This window comes from Tenrec ecaudatus, chromosome 1 (assembly GCF_050624435.1).
Source record: "Tenrec ecaudatus isolate mTenEca1 chromosome 1, mTenEca1.hap1, whole genome shotgun sequence".
In the NCBI taxonomy this organism is placed as follows: domain Eukaryota; kingdom Metazoa; phylum Chordata; class Mammalia; order Afrosoricida; family Tenrecidae; genus Tenrec; species Tenrec ecaudatus.
In genome coordinates, this window is record NC_134530.1 from 115,039,759 (window position 1) to 115,054,233 (window position 14,475).

General features: G+C 42.5%; 1 protein-coding gene across 3 annotated transcripts in view; it reads right to left on the reverse strand.

The window, feature by feature from the left end:
• TTLL7 (tubulin tyrosine ligase like 7) overlaps positions 1-14,475 on the reverse strand; it is a 169,998-nt gene that overhangs the window by 45,277 nt on the left and 110,246 nt on the right. For all 3 annotated transcript variants that reach the window (XM_075557661.1, XM_075557654.1, XM_075557651.1), the window contains 3 exons: positions 10,137-10,223; positions 3,754-3,952; positions 1,567-1,772 (listed from right to left, as the gene is read on the reverse strand). In XM_075557661.1, the coding sequence (XP_075413776.1) occupies positions 1,567-1,772; positions 3,754-3,952; positions 10,137-10,223 (492 nt within the window). The remainder of the gene's footprint in view (positions 1-1,566; positions 1,773-3,753; positions 3,953-10,136; positions 10,224-14,475) is intronic.

The window sequence follows — 14,475 nt, forward strand, 5'->3', positions numbered from 1 at the left end:
CTCAGACAAGTCCTCTTGATTAGAACAAAACTAATATATTGCTGCTACCGAGTAAAATTCATTTGCATATATCTCTCTATTCTTTTCTTTGAAACACTATCCATTATTAAATAAACAATTTACTAAGTCTCTGGCTATCTGAAGGCACATAATGCGTTCTACTTGATCATTTATAAGCGAGTCTGGTAGCAAAATAAGGTCACTGATTTTCTCTTACAGAATGTCTGGTATTCATGTTTAGGAGGGAAAGTATATGTTGATTTATTATACAAAACATTATAAATGATTTAAGACAGGAAGTTAACAGAGGCGTCTGACCTAAAGTAAAATGACTGAAGTAAGTGCTAAGTTTCAGAACAGCGTCTCACACAGATTCAAACCCTGGTGCTTAGGAACCAATCTTGTTAAGGAAGTGTTTTATTTGTAGTCAGACGAGAATGCAGCTACCACATATCTTGGCGTCTGTAGCCGGTCCCTTATTGAAACTTTGGTTCTGGATCTCCCCAAGACCTTACGTTCTATGAAGTTATTGTCAACCTCCTAATCCTGAAAATATCCATTGTGCCACTGTTTTGTGACTGACCAAGAGACTTCCTCTGTGACCCCATAGCTTGTCATTCTGTTATATAGCCAGTCAATATACCCCAGTTGTATTACTGTATGCTTCACTTGGTCCCATCTTTAACTGATCCCCACTGCTGCAAGCCAGTCAGGACGTTGCTCTTGGCAGTTAGTCACTTGGCACTGTAATCCTGTGTGGCTGTACCACCCCTCCTGCCCTGCCCTCCTTGGATTTGTGAGCTTCAGAGTTTCAGGTTTCTATGATTCCCCATTTGAATGATATTTTGAGTTCAATAATTCTCTGATTTTACTTTAATAACTTTTTTCCCCTAAAAGGTTAGAATAACCTACCATTTCAGATCAAAAGACCAGCATTTGACCAAGTATCAAGTTGAGCAGGCAGGAAGGATTAGGGAAGAAGGACGGATGGAAATGGAAAACCAAGGGCAGAGGGGCTAAGTGATGTTGCATTGTGGAGACTGCAGTCAATGAAAAAATGTGCATTTCTAAAGAAATCTGATCGCTCTGAAAACCTTCATCCAAGGCATAATAAAAAGTTTTTAAAAATAGAGTACTTAAATGTTATAAGTAAAATTTACCTGGATTATTTTAACCTATTAATCATGTGACAGTTACATTGCATAGGATTTGCAATACAGCAAATTTCCCCACAACTACAGCTTAACTGCAAGACAGGCAAACTCTACATGCACTCAGCTGTCTCTCAGCAGAAGTGTCCTACTGCATCAACCGGTGGGAAAGGGGCATACTGCTGTTCTCCTTGCCCGTTCTCGATTTCTACGACACGGGGAACTGTGCCCCTTACAAGCCTCCTCCTAATACATGGTTCACTAGTAGAAGAGTACTCGAATTCAGAAGGCTGCGAACTGAATTACAGAAAGAACCTGAGGTTCCGTCTGGCCTCCTTCCAGCCGGTGGCCTTTGCCACCTCCTCCTGAGTCGGGTGCTGCCTGTGACCTTGAGAGAGTGCGACAGAAGACTTACCCCCTGCGAGTTCGTAGAGCTGGAGTCATTGCTTTGGGGCAGGTGCCTCATATAGGAGGAAGCACGGTTTAGGGAATGTGAACGGACCCCTGAAGTTGGCCGGGATGCTGATAGCATTTGTTGAGCAGAAAAAGGGCGGTTTTCCCCAGTGGAAGGTGACTGAGCAGAGATGGACCGAGGGCAGCTGACTGAGCGTCTCATGGAGTCTGTTGATGATGGATAAGTGAGATAAGAGAGCAGCCTTGTCAGTGGATGGTTCCCGCTGTATGGGGTCTACACAGACTAAGGGTTAGCGCAGAATGACTATCTATGTCAAAGTATAGGCATCATCAAAAGACTGTGAGTTTGAAGGGAATACACTCCTGTGAAATACGAAGAACCAGAGAAATACTCTAATATTTGATTACTAGTGCTTTAAGGCTGTGCTGTGGAGATATGAACATAAAAGAACCGGAAGGATCAATTCGTGGGAAGTCTTGCTACTACGCCAGGCACTGTGCAGAGTGTTCTGTGTATCTTCATCCTCACAGAAAACCTCCAAGGAGGACTGGTTCTGCCCTTTCTCCTCTCTGCCTTGTATGAATGAAAACCACTGAGGTTCAGAACTCACCACGCAACACAGGGGCCAGGTTGAAATTCAAATGCTAATAATCCCAAAGGCCTTTGTCTAGAATACCATAATGCTATCCATTTCCCTCCGCTATTTGGTAGACTCTGCTCATAGTTTCAGGAGTGACTAACTTACAGAGAGAGTCATGGAGTGAGAGAGAAACTAGCCTAGTGAATGTTCAGGCTAAATGGATAAATTACAGAATGCAGACCCCATGGGGAAAAATAAATAAAATACAAGGAAACCCTAAAGATGATTTTAATTGTGTTTAACTATATAATAGGTTATTAGAACAGCAGAAGGCCAGTTTTAAAATGTAAACATTACCAAGGGCATTAATTTATTAAACCACTGCTGGAGAGAGGGGGGCGGGGGAAACCCACAATACCATTTATTGCATTATTGAACCAGTCTCTTTAGTGGAGCCCTGAAACAAAATACCAGAGCACAGGGCAGATAGGAGAAAGAGACCGGCTATAAGAAAGTCCTCAATACAAGGCAGTGTCTCAAAGGGGTGTCATTGGTAAGCCCGAGCAAACAAAAATGCCGTACTGGATTTTGGGGGATAAAAAAGAATAATGGACACCATATTAAGTATCTTTCAAGGTTGAAGAAAAAATGAAAGATGAGACAAAAAGAAGTGTAAACAACAGCAGAAAGAAATAAAAAGGAAAGAGAGGGTGGCTGGTTGCTGCCCTGAATATTTCCTGTGTACCGAAAGCCTGGCTTCAATGATTACCCATGAAGACAATGAGAGGGAACAAAATGTAAACTGCTTCACAAATGAGTTGTTCAGAAACACAGTCAAGTCAAATACATGGAGCAATACGCATCGTGTTTAGAAAAATAGGTAGTGGCATAAATAAAGCAGAGTCAGTAAAGAAGTAGGGGGAGAAAATGTATTTGTTTAAAAGAGAATGCAATCAGCAGATAAGCCATGAGACAGGTTTTCAAAATAAATTATGTCATAGTTCAACTCCTAACAAAACTGAAATATAGGAGAATGGATGAGATCCCCGCTCCCAGCAGCCCTGTGTCCGGAAGTAAAGTGCTGCCTGGAGCACCTGAGGCTGTGAGTCTGTACACGAGCAAGGTGCCTCACCATTCTCACAGAGCAGCTGCCGAGCAGTCTCCAGAGTCATGAGAAATCGTTCTTGTCTGGGCTTTTTCAATCAGGTAGGGAGAACACTAGATACTCAAAGAGTTGAACTAGTATGTGTGGCTAAGAGAACTGCCATCAAGTCAGTCATGACTCAGAGCAAGCCTACGAAAGAGTGGCAGGGCTGGAGCAGACAGCCTCGCCTCCCCTGCCCAGAGCAGCGGTTGGGTTTAAGCCTGATCTTGGGGCGAGCAGGCCAATGTTCATGCAGTAGCACACCCAGGGCTCATTAGACTGGACTACAGGCATTCTTAATTGAACCCTTTTGATTTTCCGTTTGCAGAATCTGAAAGGCGTTGACTACAACGGACATGTCCTCATCAGGTCAGGGGAAAGTGGGATGGGGCTTTTTAATGAGGTCCATCATTTCAGTTCAGTCATTCTTAGTAAATACTTGGATGAGGCATTATTAACTTACTGGCTTGTTGAATTAATTTGGGGTGGTTGGAGTTTCTACAGCCATATGCCACTTGCTTTTCCCTGGTCTTAATTTGATAGTCTTCGTTCTCATTTTCCTCCGATTCCGAAGAGCTCTGGCTCGTGTCATAACTGCTGTCACTGCTGTCGCACGGCTGTCTTTTCAGCGTGTCGGCACTCTCGGGCATGGAGGACAAAGGCTGGAAGAGAACGGGAGAGGTGATTCTGTTAGAATTCCCAAATACAAGTTTATTAACGAGGTCACTCACTATTTTAAATGTTCTGCTCAGAATTGATGCCTTTACCCCAAAGTGCTATTGCTGCCGCGAGGCTTCACCAACAGTGCTGTGCACCAAGTCCTGTTTCTGCAAAATATTCTTTTTCATGAAATAATGTAGTGCCGGCATGATGAGGAAAATGCTGTTTTGACTGAAACTACTATATTTTCAGTGTTTCTGTAGCAATAACAAAATGCCTGGAATAAAGAATGAGAGCATTCACGAAGACTAATGAAATAACGTAAAACTATTGGAGATGAAAATATACAAACCAGAAACATAACCAGCTTTTCTTTATTGCGCAGAGATAACTCATCTATATTCAGGGGTGTGCCTTTGATGTATCACTAATGTTCAGAGCACAGTGTGTGTGTGCGTGTGTGTGCGGCATAGAGAGAGAGAGGAGACAGAGAGATGGGGAAGGAGGAGGAAAGGGGGAAAGGGCATAAAGAAGGAAGCAGCAACCAGAGATGCCAATTTACACAGAGACATAAAAGAGAGCCGGGGAATCTGTATACTCAAATGCTGAGCAGCAAGAAATGAGCTGCTCCTCCCATGGCTAATTTGTCAAATATTTTTATAAATTAAAAAATTAGGTAATTACTCACTTTCCAAATTTGTTATCAACAATCTCTATGTCATCTCAGAGGATTCTTAACTCAGCTGCATTTGTTCCGGCCGTACAGAGCAGCCTGGCCCCATGTTCTTGCTGCATAATGCATGTGCTGTGGATATCAGTCTGCTCAGGGTTAGCAGAGAGGTGTCAGGTGGAGGTTTAAAAGAAATGTAATGTAGAGATCCAAAATTCCATGCTATTAGGTTTCAAGAGCCTTTATTAAAACTACTGGTTTACAATCCTCCTAACCAAAGTCTTTCCAATGACGCCAGCTGAAAGTAGGGAGGAGAAACTACATCACTTCGGAAAGAATGCACATGATGGAAAACACGACAATTCTATACCATAGGCGTTTTGAGAGACTATGTACTGCACGTGCCATGTGCTGCCCACTCCTGTCAGGGGAGATTCCTGCAGCTGCAGGCGAGGTGCTTGTTCTCGGTGGAGTCAAACAGAGTGTTTTGATGGTATCCTGCACCGTAGTGAACCCTTGAACACCCCGGGATTTCACTTAAAGGAGGCCTGTGCTCTAGTGTAATGGTGTAGGAAGAGAGACATAGAGAGAGGACTAGCATTTCATGTAGCGCATGGAATACGCAGTGAACCAAAATGTGGTCCTCTGGATATTAGAGCCTTTACAAGGGCTGAAAAATAACCAAAGCAGGAAGCAATTTAATACACTAAGGATCCGACTTAGGTTTTAAAACTGTGTTCTCCTGTTGATGGTCTAATAGTTACTGAACACTAACAATGTTCAAAAAGATATGCATAAAAACATTCACCAGGAACACAATCATCAAACATTCTGACAGCCTGGGGGCAAACGAATTCTGGAGAAAGGGTGTTCCTTCACAAGCTCCGCACACTCCAGACAACAGTGCCACAGTGGGGCTCGCCAGCAGCGCCGGCCTCCCTGCAGCATAGCTTGCAGGCTTCCTGGGGCGCTTGACTACATAATTCAACCATGCAAAGAATCACCTGGGAAGTGGATAACTGAGCTGTGGATATATGTATGCATTTGGGACATGCTTAACCAATACGTTGTTCAAGCAATAATTAGAAAATCATAGCAGCATAGACTCTAAACAGTGACTTCACTACCAAGTGGAGTTCATAAATGAGTAATGGGCTATAGTGCCGAACGCAACCCACTGTCTGATTTCTGCACTGCTGCTTCCATTGACAGTGATAGTTAATCCAAGCAAAGTGAAATCACTGACAACTTCAAATTATTTCTCGTTATTATAACTCTGTTTATTGGGCCACTTCTTAGAACTTTTGCTTATCCATATTGAAGGCGGTAGTCTTTGACACTCATTTATAAATGCTTCAAGTTGTTGTCTTCAATGACAGAAATCAAGCATGTACCACTGGGACATCTCAGTTTATTAATGATTCTCTTCTAATCCTCATGCTGAATTCTTTTTGGATAGAATCCAGTTTCTGTAACTATTGGTCCACCATACAGAGGGAAGAAACAAAGTAAAGGATACACCCTGGCTGCACATCGTTTTACAGTTATGAAGCATGCAATGTCATCCTCTTCCATTTGAATGACTGCCTCTTGACCTGTGTACAGGATCCATATGAACACAATTAAGTGTTCTGAAAATCCCATCTTCGAATGTTATCCATCATATGTTATAATGCGCATAGTCACATGCCTACACACGCTTGGTAACCCATGAAGACATCATTCTAGCAGTCTGCTTTTGGTCAAGATCCATCTGACAACAGCAATGATACTCCTGTCCCATTTCCTCTTACGAAGCCAGCTTGGCCTCCTGGCAATTTACTGTTTAGTGTTCAGCTACAGGCATTTTAAAATTATCTTTCACAAAATTCTGCAGCATGTGTTTTTAATGATATTGCTTAATAATTCCCACATTTAGTTTGATCACTTTCCTATGGAATGGGCATGAATAGTATGTCTTCCAGATGAGTCGGTGATTACAGTTGCATCCATTCATGGAAGAATTTTCATTGGAATTCTGTACATTGCTAGATCTGTTTTCCATCAATACATTCAATAAGCTTGAACCTCTTCCTTCAAGACCATCAGTTCTTGATCACAGGCTACCCCCATAAATGGTTGAGTGCCAACCAATTGTGATCGGTACAGTGGCTCTTCTTTTGATGTTTCCTGCACCATTTCATTTTTTACCCATAAAATCTTTCAGTGTTGCCACTCAAACCTTGAACGTTCCCTTCACCTTCTGCACTTTGAGGAATCCCAATGATGTTCTTCCCTTTTGACGTTCTAGCCCCACGTTTTCACACGTTTCACTATAATACACTGCCTTGTCTTCTCAAGTTGCCCTTTTAAATTTTCTATTCTCTTATCTCATCTCTTTTGTTCTTTTTAGTTACTGTGAACGTAAGACAACATGTCAGAGTTCTTTCCAACGTTTGCTTTGGTCATTTCTCTATTGTCCTTTGGTGACTTTCCCATGTATGACGTCCTTCACACCTTTCCACAGTTCTCAGGTCTCTTAGTCATCAGTGTTCAGTTGTGAAATCTAAATTGTCTTTCCATGCCTTTGAGGTCATTCTTTACCTCTGGTGGGCTCACCTTGATTTTCTTCCGTTTCAACTGGACATGTCCATGAGCTGCTGATGGTCTTTTCCAGCCAGCCCTGAATTTGTCTTGACTACGATAGTGAGCGTCTCCATTATTTCATTCAAGATCTGAAATCACTGGTTTCTATTAATTTCTCTAGCAAGGTCAAAATGGTCAGTGTTTAACTGCATTGTTGAAAACGACATTTCAGATGAGAAAGTCACTGGTGTAGAATTCTAGCATGTGTTCTCCTCTCTCTATCACTAAGGCGGTATTTTCCAACGGTGTTCTCTTTCTGTCCTCAACGTTCACATTTCAATCACCAGTGTTTATCAGTGCGCCTCGATTACATGTTTGACCAATTGCAGACTGTAGTAGGTTATAAAAGGATTATATTTATTCACCTTTGACGTCCATGGTTGGTGCATATGCTTTAGTAATAGTCCATTTTAACCAGCCCATCACATTAACTAGTCTTCCTTGTAGGCATATGGGCACTAACCTGTCGCCAATCACACTGCACTTCATGATCACTTGTACTTACTCTGACTTAGTCAGTGACTGCCATCGGGTCAAATCCTACTTCGAGCAACCCTAGAGGACGGAAGAGAACCTGCCCCTGTAGGTTTCTGAGACTGTGAGTATTTGCGGGAATAGAAAGCCTCATCTTTCTCCTGCAGATTAGTTTGTGGTTTCGGACACTTGATCTTGCAGTTAGCAGACTACACATAGCCCATTACCTCACCAAGGGTCCTGTATAAATTGAAGTGAGACTGTAATGCTAAATGCAATGCTGTTCCTCATCAACTTGTTGTTCTTGGCATGGAAGACCATACAATTGTCAGATTCAAAATGACCAATACCAGTTCATTTCACTTCAGTGTCACCTAGCATGTCATTCTGTAAGCACTCCAATTTATTTCTGATAACCACTAATTTTCCTGGATACTTGTTATATTTCATATTCTAATTGCTAACGAATGTTCACAGGTGTTATTTCTGATTTGGACTCAGGCCACATTAAGCAAACGAAGGCCCGTGTAGTTTTACTCCACCCACATGGGAAGAGGCAATTCACACTGCGACTATCTTTTGAGCTAACGGACTCGCCTCCAGCACTACATCTCTTTCTATGCACAAGGTGTTCCCTGGCTACCCTTTAGTAGATTGGCAGCACTTTCCCCCATGTGGAAACCCCTCTGAACCCTGTCCATCGTACGTGAGCCCGTGCTATTGGAAATGCTGGTTGCACAGCCTCCACACGAAAATGCTTTTGCACAGCAAAACGAAAATCATCGAAGTACGACAAATCTTTCCACTCAATCTGGTGCACTACTTGCCACAACATACCCTCTGATTTTGGTCTAACTTTCAGCTTTCCGTTAACCAAATGAGTAGCTTGAGAACAGAAAATGTTGCCCAATATTTAACTAGTAGATGTCACTATGTGCCAGGTGCTAGAGGTGTGAAGATGAAAATATAGTTCCTACTTTCAGAAGCTACATCCTCCTGTGAAGGCAAACAACTTTTGTCACAACCACCGTCTAAAAGTGTTACACAGGACACAGTGGGGTAGGGAGGAGACGGACAATCCCAGTTGAACTGGGAGAGGCAGGAAGGGTTGCACAAATGCAGCCATGGTCCGTGTGGCTGAGTAATGGCGCTTCCACCAAGTAGCAATCAATTCATGATCTGGATGGGAGGGGGGAAGGCCCTTCCAAAGCATGGGAATACATGAATGCATGATCCAGAGTATGATGTGTCTAAAGATATAGCTTTGTATTACTGGTTTACAATTAATGGAGCAGAATGGAAAATGTTTCCAAGGTTTGGCAAAGACAATTTCTTTCCTGCGTTGCCAGCAAGGATGTGACAGGCGGTATAAGAACGTAGGGATGTCACCGACACAAAGCAGATGCAGGCAAAGCCAACACCTGTCTGTTTTTTGCCTGTTTGACAGCTTTCCGTTCATTCCTAGGAACGACACGCATGATAACTAACACACGATCACGTTGCTGGGCCAGCCAAAGTTGGGGGGGGGGTCAGGAAAGAGTTCTAGAAACTTTCCTTTCTGTTACCTTGTTGCTATTCCTATGGGGCTTTAAAGAATTCTTGGGAAAATGGAATGAAAAAAAAATAGTGCATTTTTCCCATGAACTTTCAAAAGCCTCCTCATATAATGCTATACACTCCTTTTATGATGATCTACCCAGAGATATGAGTAAAAAAGAATATTGTTTAAAATGAAGGTGCTAGCGATCGGTCCCTCTCACTCTGACCCTTTACCAGCCTTCGGGGAAGAACAACAACCAAAGGCAAAAAATTGGTGTCAAATCACAAAGTGAAGCACCGCTTCACCTAAGTGTAAAATAATATCATCTTCCCAAACCTCTCTGTAGTCGACACAGACAGACAGCATGTTCCTTACCGCATCTGGAATCGCTCGATCATCTAGTGAGAAGTTTCAAGAGAAAAGCAACTGCATCTGCAGTGTCTACTTTGGTATGACAAAGGGGCCCTGGTGGTTCCGCGGGTGAAGGTGACCCGCTAGGTGAAACCCGGTCCTTGCGCCACAAAAGAAAGAAAAGGCTGTTTGCTGCTGAAGAGACTTACAGTCTCAGAAACCCTAAATAGGTCACCATGAGCTGAAACTGATGGCATTGGGTTTCAGAATGGATATGGGAGGAACATTGGTGGTGCAGCGGGTAAAGTGTCAGATTGTTCTCCTCAAGGTCAACAATTCAAACCCACTAGCCATCTTATGAGGAAGAGGTGAGGCTGTGTGCTCTCACAACGAATGATGTTCTCAGGAACTCGTCGATGCAGTTCAACTCTATACTGTGGGGTCATAATGAGCCAGAATTGACTTAAAGGCGCTGTGTTTGTTTCCTTAGTTTACTATGCAATACAAGATGGTGGTGATACTGCACCTTTGGTCCTCGGAGCTTGGTAGCTTTGCCCATCAACTTTTCATCATCAAGTTCACATTGCTCCAGAAGATCCAAAATGTCTTCCTCCTTAAAAGCAACACTAGAGTGAGTGAAATCAGAGAGATACGACCACAAGCCAATCCATGATCCTTATTATATATATCATATATACAAATGAGAACAAGCCAACCCAATTTTGCTCAAACTCTAAAGCTGGACACCATAGTATAACAACCAATTGAAGGTTGAATCAAGACAAGCATGACTTCAAAATGGGAGGAAATCGTTGCAGTGTTTCTAACGTGGCATGCCCTTCACATGCCTGCTTCAGTGCAAGTCTTCAAGTGGTTACCTGGCACATTTCTGGAGAGGCTCTCTGAGGAAGAGGAGGAACTTGCCATCCACTGTGCATGTCTTTTCTAATCTGTCTGGAAGCAGCCTGAAGGATTGATGCAAGGTGCTGGTGTGTGTCTTGCCTAGCTCCGAACTCAGACAAAGCAGAAGTGCAACAGGCATTGGCTGAACCCTACTGCCCCGTGTAGCTATCGAGAGTAAAACAGATGCCTGAGGACTAGAAGGGAAACCGTGGGGGAAGTCTGCTTGGGAAAGTGGGGTATTTTAAAGCAATCATGAACATATGCATATTTAGAAAACCCCGCTCAGGTCTGAGGCAGGATGCATGGTCAGGAAACACCAGAGAAACTCTGGGGTCTTCTTGTGGGTCTGCTCCTCCCCAGGCTCAGTGCGAGCCTGGTAAGCAGGAGGAAGAGCACCCAGCAAAGAAGCCACTGGAAAGATTGGGAGAGGGAGTTGTTCAGTTTTTCTTTGGTTTTGTTTGTTTGTGTGTGTATTCGTTTTGTTTTGATTTGGGGTTTTTGGTTTTTTTTGTTTTGTTTTCTGATTGATTTGTGAGTGTGCATGTTTGTGTCTTGTTTTGCTTTCTTTTGATCCTGACATTCAAGAAATTCTCTGTTGAAATAAAAGCTAAGGAAAACAAATTTCAATAAGTACACATGATCAGCAGGCAATCGGTGCAAAAATTCCTTAGGAAAAGTCAATAAACAAATGAATACTACAACTTTCTGTAATTTAAAAACAAACAATCAAAAACCCAAAAATATCAATCTATGGAGAAGGTAGAGACTCTGATTTCCAGAGTCATGACTTTGTAATATTCAAATATGCTATTTTAAGTAAAATTCACAAAGCATTTTAAAAAGGAGAGGTGACTAGTGAAAATATCAAAGGGACAAACGTTTCCATAAGGAAGCACGTAGCACAGACTTACTGGACAATACCTTAAAGGGACTGTATTCAAGATGATGAAAAGCAGACGAGTATGAAGCATAAAAAGTAACAACACGCAAGGTCTTGATTTTAAAAGTATAATAGATAAAATAAAAAACTCAAAAGAGGGATTCTGCAACAGATTTGAGAAGGCAGAAGAGCAGACCATTGGAATTATCAAGTCTGAGGAGAAAATAAAAAGTAAGCAGATGCTGAGATATTTCTGGTACACCATCAAGTAGACTAATATTCCCGTAATATGTATGACGCGAATACCAGAATGAAATAAGAGCGTTAAAGGGCAAGAATATTAGAATAAATAATGGCAAACTCTTCCCAAATCTGACAAAATGAAGCAATCCACACATCCAAAAAGGGCCACAAACTTGCAATAACATAAATTCAAAAAGCACCGCAGAATCAGACATAGTGGAAAAGACTGTGGAAAATCAAAGAGAATCTTGAAGGAAAAAAAAAAAGAGGAAATCAATAAATATGAGCTATCCTTAAAAAGATTAAAATCTCATGTCTCACAAGAAACCAGAGAACCCAAAAGACAATATAATGACATCTTTAAAGTGTTGAAAAATTAAAATGTCCATCAAAATTTCTGTATCTGGCCAAATTGTATTTCAAGAGTAAAAATGAAATTATGACATTTCCATAGCCAAAAGATGAAAGAGTTTGTTGGCAGTAAAATAGAAACTCCCTGTCATCAAATCATGTCCAACTCATAGCAACCCTACAAAACCCCCTGCCTCTGGGGGTCCCAGGGCAGTAAGTCTCTATGGAAATAGAAAGCCTCCTGTTTCTTCCACAGAGCAGCTGATCTTGAACTGCTGTGATTAACAGCCCAAGTCAGTAACCATGAGTGGTCCTCCTACACTACGAGTTGGCTCCTCAAAGGTTATGCTAAAAGGATGCCTTGAGGTTGAAGAAAAAGAATAATACATAGTAACTCTAAGCCAAATGAAAAATAAAGATCTCTAGTAGAGGTAATCAAGTGAGCAACTATAAAAGCCAGTATGATTATACTTTTGGTTTATAGCTTTACTTTTTATGTCCTGTATAGTTTAAAAGAAATATACATAAAAAGAATTACAAATGTATTCTATTGAACACTGAGATAGTTAAAGTTTATTGTGCCAACCTGGCCAATAAACACATGTGGGATTAACTGAAGAGCAGAGAGGTAAATGGCTCCGTGAGCCTCACCCTTCTAGTTCTCAGGTCTCTTGCTTTATGATGGTCAGACCAGGGTGCAGCTGCCAGTTCCCTGCTTCAGCTTGCAAGGCTCACTTCCTGCAAGACATCCCTGAGAAGAAGCCACATGGACCTACCCCAATGCAGCCTTGGGTGCTGGAAAAGCCGTGTGGAGACCCCTGCCAGCGCTGAGATGCTTACATGTTCACTGATTCAGCTTTCCTCCTGCAATCAGCGTCATTGCGTGTGTTTTGTGAGATAGAAGAGGATGTTGTAGAATGGTGTTGGACATATGGGCTAATGTGGAACTCGTGGGCTTGGGCAGCACTGGGTTGGGATGTTTTCTTGATGTGCATTTATCTTTTATAGAAAACTCTCTCTTATACATATGAGTTTCTGTGGATTTGTTTCTCTAACGTACCCACATTAACATATTATGGTACCTTAGGAGTGGGGCACTGGAGAAACAGATCATAAAATGGAGAGGAGATGTTTGTTTGACCTCTCCCTCATGGTCATTTTTCTTCTTTGTCTAGCCAGAGGTCAGATAAAGCCACACTGTTTACTTGGTTGTTTCTGGGGAAAATATGGAAAGTATGAAGATAGAAAGTTTGTAAGCCCACCTGCTTTCAGGCATTAAAATTTTATCATTAGATGGGTTTAGGCCATGCCTACAAAGCAAGCTTTGCAAAGAGAAGCCCCACCCAGTGCTTTGTAGTACTCAGGAACCAATGGTCTTTGTCAAAAGCAGGAAAAAATCTGGACCATGAAGAAAACCCCTCTCTGGGACTGAATGCTAAAGGGAGCCCATGAGCAGGCTGAGATGCTTGCTAGGTGACCACCTGGATCTACTTGTTGAGTGGAAGTGGGAGAAATGCAAGAATAGACAGGTTGCGTTTGGCCACTGACACCTGTGGGCTTGGTTTACAGGAAAAAGAGGAGAAGATGAGAGTGGGTTGACTGGTCTGAAGTTCATGACCTAGCACTAGTCAGGGGAGGGGGTTAGGCTTGTCGAGTATTGGTGAGAGCCCATGGTCTAAAGGCAAGGCGACCAATGGGCACCCTGTGGAGGCTGAGTGAGGCAGCCCACATTGAATTGACCAGAACCTGACCAGTAGAGATTTTTGAGCCTGTGAATAGGTGCATATTGTTGCTGACTTTATGGATGGCCTGTCCAGATTTGACCTTGCTTGTGGCTGCAGACGTCACAAGGTTCCAACTGGAATGAAGATTCTTCACACCGAAAAATGATTGTCTCCTCAGAGCACTAGCATTATGTAAGTGGGCAGTCTACAAATTGGATACCCAAAATTGGGGGGAAGGGGGAATGAAGGCATGAGTGGTTTACTTACAAACTTTCATAGGTGAGGGAACATATAAAATTATAGGATTAAGGTGTTGGTGTTACTTAACTGCAATTGTGAGGCTGATATATTATGTACAGGTGCCAAGTTGTCAAGAGGTGGATTGAGATAGTTAAAGTTTATTGTGTCAACCTGGCTGATAAACACATGTGGGGTTAATTGAAGAACAGAGAGCTAAATGGCTCCGTGAGCTTCACCCTTCTAGTTCTCAGGTCTCTTGCTTTATGATGGTCAGACCATGGTCCAGCTGCCTTAGCCAGTTCCCTGCTTTAGCCAGCAAGGCTGACTTCGTGCATGACATCCCCAAGGAGAAGCCACATGGACCTACCCTGACGCAGCCCTGGGTGCTGGAGCAGCCATGTGGAGACCTCTGCCAGTGCTGAAATGCTTACACATTCACTGACTCGGCTTTCCTCCAGCAATCAGCGTCATTGCGTGTGTTTTGTGAGATAGAAGAGGACTTTGTGGATTGCTGTCAGACATAT